Source organism: Clupea harengus, chromosome 3 (assembly GCF_900700415.2).
Source record: "Clupea harengus chromosome 3, Ch_v2.0.2, whole genome shotgun sequence".
Lineage (NCBI taxonomy): Eukaryota > Metazoa > Chordata > Actinopteri > Clupeiformes > Clupeidae > Clupea > Clupea harengus.
Genome location: NC_045154.1, coordinates 29,716,129 through 29,728,035, shown reverse-complemented (window position 1 = coordinate 29,728,035; position 11,907 = coordinate 29,716,129). Strand labels below are relative to the sequence as shown.

The 11,907-nt window shown below is 43.4% G+C and overlaps 1 protein-coding gene across 1 annotated transcript in view; it reads left to right on the top strand.

The window, feature by feature from the left end:
- The window catches only part of spon1b (spondin 1b), a 56,296-nt gene extending 54,419 nt beyond the window's left edge, over window positions 1-1,877 (top strand). The window contains exon 16 of the mRNA XM_012839157.3: window positions 245-1,877. Coding sequence (XP_012694611.2) covers window positions 245-414 — 170 coding nt within the window. The 3' untranslated portion in view covers window positions 415-1,877. The remainder of the gene's footprint in view (window positions 1-244) is intronic.
- The last annotated feature ends 10,030 nt before the right edge of the window (window positions 1,878-11,907 follow it).

The window sequence follows — 11,907 nt, the reverse complement described above, 5'->3', positions numbered from 1 at the left end:
CATAGTGGCATCATCCTATTTAGGCACCATACTGACATGTTTTTACATAGTGGCATCATCTTATTTAGGCACCATACTGACATGTTTTTACATAGTGGCATCATCTTATTTAGGCACCATACTGACATGTTTTTACATAGTGGCATCATCTTATTTAGGCACCATACTGACATTAACTGTAAGGGAGCTAAAGCTATTTTACCTCCTAAAAACTCTTCACCTCCGTTCTCCCCTGGTGCGGCAGGTTGCAAAATGCGCTCCTGGTCCAGCTGGACAGAGTGCAGCAAGTCGTGTGGCGGGGGCATCCAGGAACGCTTCATGAGCTCCAAGAAAAAGGCCAAGAGCGCTCAGAACAACGCCTGCAAGGACCGCAAGGAGAACCGCGCCTGCAACGTGCAGACTTGCTATAGCTAAATGTGAGGGGCTGTGTGCCTGGTTGTTAGATAGGGGGTGCTATTTGTTGTTTTTCTTGTTTTTTGAAAATACTGACAGCCGGAGGGATTTCATTGAGCTGTCGAAGATCAGATTTGATTTGTAAAGTGGTAAACCTAGGTGGACTGCAGTGACTTAAGACACCAGGAGCTTAAGACACAGGACAGGAGAGGTATGCTCCTCTGCAGAGGTCTTTATTAGATTTTTCCTGTTTGTTTATTTGTTTGTTTGTTTATTGTTAGAGGATCACTGCAATGTAAGCTGACTAGACTGGCACCAGTTATTAGTCTCAGTAAATTAGATGCCTTCCTCAGCAGATAAAGATATCACGTGTATACATTTTACTATATAACCGATGCTATCACTGATAAGCCACGTCAAATCAATGGGCAGATCCTTGACAGGTGTCTGTTTTTTTTTTTTTTCAAGCATTTCAAAACAATGATTTGCCTGTACTTGGTTCAGTCCCTGACAACTTGGATAGCTTGCGTCACTGTTAAAAGTTGGGCTGTTTCTTTCTGGAGGACCTCACCCCTTCTAGACACAACTCACATGGTAGGTGTGAGGTGTCCATCTTTTTAAAGCAAAAAGCTTGAAGACAAGAGCAAATGCCAACGGCTGCTCTCTGTCAAGGGCAGACACCCAGGATTTGCAATTCAATTGAGTTTACCTCCAGTGTTTTTCTCTCTCACAGGGTGTGTGTGTGTGTGTGTGTGTGTGTGTGTGTGTGTGTGTGTGTGTGTGTGTGTGTGTGCGTGTGTGCGTTCGTGCCTGTGCACGCGCGTGTATGTGTGTTCAAAAAGTCCAAAAATGCCTGTTTTGAGTGTTATCAAGTTGGGTCACCCAGAATCAATACATGATTGATCTGAATCCAAGCTCCTGAATCCAAGTCGTGTTGAGAACAATTGATTTTTTTTTCTCCCCTTCATTGTTTAAAAGGTAGTTCTGTCACATATACAGTACGGATCTTTTGCTGACTAGTGTCAGTTTATTATAATGAAGTATCATTGAATTAACCTTAAGATCAGATATATAGAAAATACTATGGCCTGTGTCTGGTTCAAATTTACGCTCCTGAACAGAAAGCACAGGTGAGTAATCATTCCAGGTTTTTTTATGAACCTCTGTATCCTTTTCTAGGTCAGAATCTGTTGTTACTTTTTATTCCATGCAAGTATAGAGGCTAAACAGTTGTTTACTAAGGTTAGGGGTTCATGTGTCACATTAGGGATTTTGTTACTTTCTGTGTAAAATTTTGATATATGTCACTCAACGCTCTTGCCAAAGTCATGTAGATGTTTTATTTCTTTATCTTTCCTCTCATCTCTCTCTCTCTCTCTCTCTCTCTCATCATGCTGTTTCTATGACTCTGTCTCTCTCCTCTCAACAGTATGTTACCATTTTGGAATAAATCACCTTTACAATAAAAGTAAACGTGACAAATATGCTTTGTCTGAATTTTCATATCAATATAATTCCACTTGGGGGCGCTATTTGACATCACAATGAGACCAAGCTGACAATTACAGTAGCAGTAACATCCCACGTTACAGAAGTACTTTACCACTAGAGGGAGGTAAAACCTTAGATTTATTTCTAATGAACATATTGTGACACAGTATCATACGTATTTGAGTTTGAGTCCTCTTCGTTTAGTCAAGACACTTAGTCAGACACTCACTGTAGGTATAAGGCTATAAGCACGGTTTCACTTGCATGTTACAGTTGTTTGCGAAATATACGATTCTTGGCAAGCAATCACTAGGCCTCTATCTTCTGGTTTTCTCTCTATTAGAAGCTGTCATTGTTCTAAAGTGTTGTGCCCTTTTCATATGGAAATAATGCGGCAGAAATCGATTTTCTCAAATGCACTGTTCACTCAACTAACACAATAAGAGCTCTAATTAGAAAAAATCATCAATCCTGGGTCTGGTGTGACTGCTGTCCTAATGGAAGCAGTTGCATGTTAACCTGATATTTAGTTGATGGGGCTTTGCCCCTTGAATTCCCAGTGGCTGGCCTTTATGCTCAGCTGTGAATTTATTTTGCAACATTGATTAGGAGCAGATTTTCCATATTTTCTAATGTATTCTTGGAACACATCTGGCTTTCAAATGAGAACCTTCATTCAATAACTGCATAAATATATTCATAAAATAGATAAATAAATCACTAAATGAATGTGGGCTCAAATCTTCTCTTCTTTTATGATGAGCATCTTCTGTAAACCGGAACGTCTAACCTTTGCAACCATCATGTGTACCGGTAACCTTTCCACAAATGCTGCAAGCCAAGTCAACACAATAGAAAGAGAGCACCTCTCGAAGTGTCCCTGAACAACAAAGAGAATGGACCTAATTAAGAGGTAAACATTCCGGCATTATCCACCGGCATAGTAGCCATAGCAACCACCGCGAGCCTACACAAAGTTTAATCATGAAAGATCCACTCGAAATAGAGCTTTCCGCTGACGCTGACTTGAAATATCGACGGTGATGGCTCAGGGGGGGTTGGAGCGGATCGAGCAGGAGTGAGATGAATTGTGCAGCACAGCTCTCAGTGGCATCACTTCAGCACAGGCTCATCGCTGTATCTCTTCACTTAAGCGAAATGACAGTTGTTGACAAGGATGTCCTCCCTGGAGAGTCCAGTCCCTGTGCTGTATCAGCCAGGCTTGGGAGCTTCACCGGTCAGGCCATGCCTGGCTTTCCTCTGCCCTACTACTCTGCTGTGGGTGTGCTGGCCAAGGCCTTTGCCAGGCACAGAAAGATCCTCTGTGAATGTGCCAAAGCACGGCATGTTGTTGAGCAATCAATGTCAAGAGTGACTTGAGCAGTCCTCCACTTGCTTGAGGCATAGCCTTGCGTTCCTCTCACTCCATCTCTCGCTTCCTCCTCTCCTCCCACCCCTCCTCCTCCTCCTCCTTCCTTCCTGTCTTTCTTTCTTTCTTTCTTTCTTTCTCTCGCTCTCCATCCCTCGCCTCCTCCCCCCCCCCCCGTCCTCCTCCTCCTCATCTCCGGGACCTGACCGTGACCTCGTGTTTGAACAGACGCACGCTCTGTTTCAAAGTCAGCGCCCCCGTGCATACATCACCATGCATGCTAAGTAGAGTTCTCACCTCCTGATCCTCATAGGCAGCGCGGAGCCTTGAGCTTTTAATGGCTGCATCGTTAGCTGTGTGCTTCACAGGCCTCTGCCGCCCAGCCAGAGCAACGTCTAATGGGCCCAGAAAAACCTCCACTCTGCTCTTTGTCCCTTAAATACAGCAATATCATTCAGATTGAACTAAAATACCGTGTTCCACAAAAGACATATGTATTCATTTGTAAATGTATAAATATAATATGTCTGCTTTAAAAGATCAAGGTACCTTCTTGCCTCATGGTTTCAATTTTTTCTGTATTGGACAAAGGCCGTTTGCATTAGATTGTAAGCGTTTAGGGCAATATTACCATGGCTACATATATACGCACATGATCTCTATGTCAAATGACATAGGCACTCATAAGCATGCATAAACAGGTATTATCCAACAGAGCAACTTACTCTTGTTGCTGGGACAACCAGGTATAAAATACTGTATGTTCTTGAACTTGGTCTTGGACTGGCAGGAAACAGCATGAGCATCTACTGCATGACATCAAACAGACTGTATAGTCTAAAGAAACTGTTTACTTACTGTGTTGCACCTTTCCCAGGGTGTTCTTCATGTTCTGAATCTATTTGCATGGTGCCGTTCCTTCTCTCACTTTAAATTCTCAAGTGCGAGACAATGTCGTCTCTTAAGAAAGGAACTTATACAAGAGTAATAATTGTGCACCGCACTGCAGGAATCCTGGGCAGATTTTAATCAAGAACCTCGGTCGCCATGACAAATAATAATGCCCCCCCCCCCCCCCCCCTCCACCCACTGCCACATGCATGCACTCCAATTCATCAGCCATTGAACCTGTGATGCAGGGATGGGACCCCACCTCCTTCACAGCCCAGCTTTAATCTCCTCCAGGGTGATCAATGGCTTCCACACTGCACACAAATGATCTCATACAACAGACATGAGGCGAGGAAAGGCAAGGCCAGCTCTAATGAACTGCGCTCTGCGGAGAGGAGTCATTCTAGACCCCTACCGAGCCGAGATTGAACTCGGCCTCCGCCCCCCCCCCCCCCCCCCCCCCCCCCCCCCCCTCCACTCCAGTGCGCAGGCCTACGGTCGTGCTGAATGTTGCGGAGGGTAGGTGATCTTTTATAATTTGGTAAGCCAGATGGGCCAGTCAATAGAGTGGCCAGACATGGCTGTAGACACTGCAACAGTCTGTCAGCAGTTCCATAGGAGAAATTGTGTCTGTCGCCGTCTCGAGCCTCTCGCCGAAAGGTCACTGGACAAAAATACATCTCGAGGCGACCCGTGTTATCTGAACGTCTGGAGCATTAGCATTTCAAGAAAAGTTAAGAAAGATGAAGTGTGTAGAAGAAAAACTATATATGCATGTCATGCCCGTTAAGAAAATCAGGCATATCTACTCAATTCACCAAACCACTCAAGATGTATCTAATTGCTGCCCTTTCCTCACCACTTCATTTTAGGACGGGAAGATTGTGTGTTAGAATATCCCAAAAGTCAAAAATCTCACGACTCTATGCTCCTAGTATAGGAGAGCAGCTATACCAGGTCTGAAATAGATAGATGTAGATAGAGATAGACACACGGTGAGAAGGGCATACGTGCCTTGAACAAATGATCCCCTTTCGTTCAGACAACAATCTTATTATATTCATTTATTCTTATGCATGCACGGCAATCTTCAGTAATGGGCCTCGCTGATGCCCTAGTTACTTTACAAAGTTAGCTCCATGCAGCTTGTATTATTGTGTAGGATTATGATTTTAATGGGCTCAATGCTACTGGAGCTCAGCTGTTCTCATAGTGTTTAACATAGGGTCATCTGTAGTCAAGGTTTTCTTTATTTTAAAAATAGTCAACCCATATTTGCATGGTCGCCTGCATACATATACAGACATTTAGATTCAATTAAACCAGATGTATGAAAAGATGCATAATGTGATTTGATTTGATGCGGTGCAGTGTGTGTTGTATGATCTTGTAGGGGCACTGGTAGAAACATTGAGATGTGAGCACCTTTGACACAAACGAACAAGCTGCATACTTTACAGTGAGTTGTTAGATGAGTGTGACGGGGAATGAGAGCTGGCAGAGAGATGATCAGAGAAGGAGCCTAACCGTCACGTCGGTGCTCGGTCTGAGGACTGCAGTTTAGCAAACCCACATTGTTGTGCCGCCTGTATGACCATGAAGACCGGGGTATTGCCACACAGTGCTGGAGTCTTACGTAGGGCTCAGACAAGCTGTCTTCTTTTAGCGTGGACTTTGGGCATTTGCAAACATGTATGTGTATGTGAGACTATGTGTTTGTGCACAGGCCTTCCCCTGGCTTGAGTTCAGTGTTGTACTGACACCATATTAGAGAACTGGGCAGACTATTCCCCTCTATGAAAGTTTTATCTGTGAACGGTCCAGCGGCAAGTAAAGGAAAGACTCTCTCTTTCACCACTCTCTGTCTGGATGTGACTGTCGTCAGCTCATAAATGTTCAATGGACCGCTTCTGTACCATGGGCTTTTTCCCTTGACTACAGTGGATGCCTGGCTTCAGTTGGTGGTCCCCAAGCTGTGGGCAAAGGAGACAGGAGGGTATATTTTGCTTCAAAGGATAGCCATGAACATTGTCTGAGCAAAACGCTGCTTCTGGGATCAGCTCAAGCTCGTGTTTATTGTTGACGACACATCCCACTAGAGACCACAGATATGAAGGTAAAACAGGCTGAGAGTAAACACACAAATAAAAACAACAATGACCACAGAATTCCCTCTACTTGCTCTCTCTTTTGGAATCACTGCTCTCTCTCTCTCTCTCTCTCTCTCTCTCTCTCTCTCTCTCTCTCTCTCTTTCTCTCTCTCTCTCTCTCTCTCTCTCTCTTTCTCTCTGTCTTCTCCTCTCCTCCCATTAAACCAACATCCCCTCACCTAACAGTACTGTTGGGATATGACACCTTCAGCACAAGCGCTTAGACTTGGCTCTCTGTCACAGCCCTTCAGACAGACAGACATATCCCCGAGATCTCTTAGATACACCAAGGAGAGAAATAAGCTGGTGCAGAGGCGGAAACTTTCACTAGTTATGTGATACCACGCAAGATGAAGTACTTTGGGTAAGGGCAATATGAGACAAGGGAGATTGCAATTGTAAATAAATTGGATTTGGTTTCCTCCCAGCCGTGAGGTGTTTAAAACATCATACTCAACATTGCTTTCCGCAGAGGACTTCTGCATAGGTTGTTGTGGAAAACAAAAATGCTAATTTGCTCATCTGAGTCATTGTTTAATCTTTTATGAGCTGGAGCATGTGCTGGCCATGATATAATTGTAATACAGATGGTGTGAGTGGGACATGACGTGTCAGCTTTACGCCTCTCTCTCTCTCTCTCTGTCTCTCTGTCTCTCTCTCTCCCTCTCTCTCTCTCCCTCTCTCTCTCCCTCTCTCTCTCTCCCTCTTTCTCTCTCACTCTCTCTATCTCTCCTTTCAGAGGAATCTGAAGTCTCTATGTACGTAGTCCCCTAAATAAAGGTCTATGTGAGGCCAGCGAATAATGGAGCGTGTTGCCATGGAGATGAAAACTAAAGGCAGCATTTGTTAAAAAAAAAAAGAAAAAAAAGTGAATCACCCATCCCCTAATTGGCTTTTTATGAATGCGTACACTCCTTTGATTGTAATTAGACAAACAAATGTAATAAGCAATAGTAGGTATTGTCGTCTTTTCTTATTTTGCAAACTGTGCTGCACATTAGAATGGACTATTTGAGGGTAGCTGTCTTTGGAATTCACACTCACACACAAATGTAGATTATTGAGGCTTGTGACATTTGCTTGGAAAGCAAAACAAAAATAAACTATGCTGTTGCACATTGTGGGATTTAAAATGACCACTGTCAGATCGCCACTGTGCTAAAAACCTCCTGTTCTACCCGCATTGCCCATGGCTCAACATGGCAGCATGTGACTGCACAGGCTGCAGTCACTATAGAAACAGAAAGTAACAATAGGGCCTTGACCTCTCCTGGGACACAGCGACGTTAACTTTCTACATCATTACACATGCACCTGCAGTGCTGTCTGAACACCTCGTCAGCCAGCGGTATGATGTAACGACATCCATTCCAGTCATCACCATTTCAGGCACAGCTCTCCGCATAGCTTATAATGAGCCACAGAGAGGTCTGATCTCCTCTACACAAAGGGAGGGATCTTAACTGTCTAAGCCTAACTCTCTAAATTTCTGAGCATATCAGGACAGGACTGAAGATAAATAGTTTCAGTGTTATGCCTGAAGAGTGTTAACAGCCACACTTCCATACACATATGTTTGTAATTAGTGTTCAGATCTGCAGTCATGGAAACCTAGGAATGTTGTCTGATGAGAGCACATAACAGGTTTCCTGAGCCATTCACCTGCTTCAGAGAATACAGGAGAGAAGAGATTAATTAAAAGGTTGTTCAGGGATACCTCTGGAACTCAGCTTTTAACACTGACATTTTGATGGCAAAGACATGTTGTATGCGGTAGAAAATGATATTATGTTATATTGAGAAACAGCCATACTGAATTCTGGAAAGATCAAAGGTCTGTGAAAGGGGTTGTTGTGTACATCCGTTAGAAGTAATAACACAATGGGAATCTTATGGATTTAAAAAGTTTCAAGGTAACAGTATGTAGCAATTGCACTTCAGGGTTAGGGTTAGAATTAGCAATTTTACCTTAAAATAACAGCTTAAAAAAATGTGAGCACTACAATGATGTTTAATATGGAGAATGGCCTCTGTGCCAGGGTCCGTAGGCATATTACTGCGCTATGTAGGTTTCTGGAAGTCGCCCGGGTACTACTCTCTGCCGGCCTAGTAAGTAACTTATTTGCGGTCTTTCTTTGTCTTGTGTTGCACTTCCTTGATGTTTGACTGTGTTAGGAAAGTTGTTGACTCACTAGTTTGTCATAGTGTCAAAGTAATACAATTTCAACAGGTTTCGCTAGGTTTATCTCGTTAGCGATTAGCAATTCCTCCATTGCTTTAAAAGGTGATTACATTTGAACTGGAAGTAAAAAGTAAAAGGATGCTGTATTACACATACTAAAGTACCTAGGGGCTGTGAAATAGTTCAGTTACATTTTTTTGGTAATTTTTTGTAATTGTAATTTTTTGAAATACTGTCCATACTTGCCAGTCATGAATTTGAAACAAGAATGGAGCTGTTGCATTTACACACATATTTGCTAAGTATAGTACCGTCTATTGCCATATCAACATCATACAAGGTAGTCCCTGTGATTCATCTAAATGTTCCTATGCCCCAGATCTGCTGCTGGTTAAGGGAGGTAAATATCATTAAGGTTGTTTATACACTGGGTCTATTTTTATCTCCCTGTGAGAAAGCAGCTCTGCAAGAGAGACTCATGTCCAATACATGGATTCCTTCTGGCCTGGGCTTCTGTTAATCAAAGTGCGCTGGGACGGGGGGATGATGAACAGTAGATCTATTGTTGCACATCAAGCAATACCTGTGAAGGTATCAAAGGCACTATAAAGATTTGGGGCTTGAAGCGAATGGACAGTTCCATACAAGATGACGTTAGGAGTTGTGAGTGTTGAGAAACTTTATAATGTATTTGTCAAATAGGAGCAGTTACTTTTGATTCATCACATTGACCACTGTCATGGTACTCTTTCAAAGCAAGAACCTGTGACTCTGTGGACAGCAGTTGTTGGTAGCTTTAAAGGAATTGCGTCATTGCTTCAATTGAGTCCAGTGGAGCAGACGAGTGTACACCATGTTCTGAGCTGCCATCTCCCCTTGAAATGTCTGTGTTGTGTTCTGACCTTTGCTTCGGGACAGACTGAAACAGACTGATCATGACATCATCTGAAACATAACTGCCTTGAGATTGTGAAAGGAGAAAGCAGCGAGTCGTAAGTATGATAAGGAGCCCCATCTGTCAGCTTAGTGGTCCCCTCCAGCTTGACCGTGTCTGCCAAACCTCTGATATCCCACATGTGGTAAGAGCATACTGTATGTTGTCATCCACAGTATTTCACATCACTAAACGAGTTTTAATTGTGATCTGCGGCTGAGCTTGTCCCGATTCTTTGGAGGATTCTTGAGAAAGACCTTGAGTTCCTGACTTCAATATGCCTCTCCCAGCTGTGTTGAACCGCCATTGTATCTCCTACGTCTTAAGACATTGTTTCTCTGCATAGTCATTCAGTGAAGGCACTTTGCTTTTGCCTTTCAGAAGCTCAGGGCTCTTTGCTTTCCTCCATGGATAGTCAAGCCGCTCCGTCTTCTGGTAAGATCTCTAGCCTAAGGCATCAATACCCAACCCATCAGCAGCTCATCAAGCCCTCAAGAAGCCTTACAACATCTCCTGTCACAAAGCCTTATGGTTTCCACCCCCATTGCTACAAAGAAGAGAGCAGCTGTTTGAGATGCAGGCGTATACATGATTCAGAAGTAGAATGCTAAGCTGGGAAGCGCACCACCAGAGCTGAGCTGATCGACATGAGTAGACTTGAGCTGACGCTAAATGAAACATGTTTGTTATTCTACAGTGAAAACAATGTTACAGTAACGAATGATATTTAGTATTGTAAGTATATTGATGATTAAATGTTGTGTTTAGTCATCAGTGTATCTTATAGGATGGTTCAAAGTTCTTATTTGATATCTGTGCTTGTCAGCAAAATAATTATCAAATTATCCAAACAAAGCTGGTGACGGTAAATGTTTCCTGTTCTTTGTTAGTTTAAGGCCACGTTTGCCATGTGACATGCAATATGTGGTATATAAATCTTAAAAAGCTCTTGCTTATTTTTGTTCTTCATGTCTCTGTGTCACTATGAAAAGGGAAAACTAGTCCAGCTATCCCAACCCAGAACATCTTTGGCATACGAATAGTCACTTGTGAAGGTTTGCCCCCTGGTTAATTAGCATCGTTGTCATGATGGATGCCGTGGCTGCTCTACAGGGGTGTGTGCATCTCATCGCTCCTTCCCTATATAAATAACTCAGGAGGTGACACTGATTTTTTTTCACATACAGAGTCCCTCCCTGACAAATCTATTGGCTGCATGAGAAGAAGGGAGAGCGGGGTGGCGGGATGCTGCTTGCACTTATCAGTAGGACGTCTAATTAAAACACAAGAGAAGCCGGCTTCAAGTTGTTACAGTGTGGACTGGCACAGACATGGGTGTTTGTGTGTGTATGTGTGCGTGTGTGTGCGTGTGTGTGTGTGTGTGTGTGTGGTTGTGTGTGTGTGTGTGTGTGTGTGTGTATGTGTGTGTGTGTGTGTATGTGTGTGTGTGTGTGTGTGTGTGTGTGTGTGTGTGTGTGTGTGTGTGTGTGTGTGTGTGTGTGTGTGTGTGTGTGTGTGTGTGTGTGTGTGTGTGTGTGCGCGCGCGCGTGTGTGTGTGTGTGTGTGTGTGTGTGTGTGTGTGTGTGTGTGTGTGTGTGTGTGTGTATGTGTGAGAGAGAGAGAGAGAGAGAGTGCGTGTTGGGAGAACATCTCTCATTAGCCTCTGTTCCCAGTGACTGGGAAAGCATGGTGAACCTATTGCTTTAGCTAATCTATGTATAGTATCACCTCTGAGACGTATAAATTGTTTATATGAAATTGCAGAGACACTCACAGTAAGGTCTACCAGAATGGTAGCTGCCAGAATGGATGCTACCAGAGATGACATGCACCACAGGAAGGGAAAAGGAAATACATTAACCCATTTACCTCTCATGGGCTCTAAACAGGAGAAAAGCATATGCAGCTCCTCCCTTGAAAGAAAGGGCCTGACAGAACGGCACAGGTTCATCCGTTGTTAAATGATAATCACTGTTTGCCAAGGAAGAAAGGGCATGTTTGTAAGGTCAAGATTACTGGAGGAATCTTAAGGGCATGGCAGAAAATGCAAATGAGGTAAATACAAGAGGCATGCTGAATGGTAAACTAGGTCAGTTCACAGATACACCGAAAAAACTCTCATATGAATGCTCTGATGTCAGACAGGACCTTCAAACCATTGGCTTTGACTCCTGCTCAATCAATAAACGATCTGTGTGTGATTTGTTTCAGTGGCAGCTTAGTCTAGTGATTTTCCACGCCACTTTGATGTTATTTTTTGTTTTCATTGATTTGGCCTCAAGTGGTCTGACCACCGGCGCTGGTTAATTTTTCTCATACTGTCCTCAATGTTGTGTGTATGAGGAAAATCTCTAGTAGTTGTATTCAGGCCACGAAACAAAGGGATGGAGGTTTTGAGAGTACCCTGAAACAGGCTGCTTGATTGACACCCACGACGGGAGACCATTAGCTTAGGGTTTTGGATCTCAGCCAGTTAAAATCTCTTATTTCATCATCC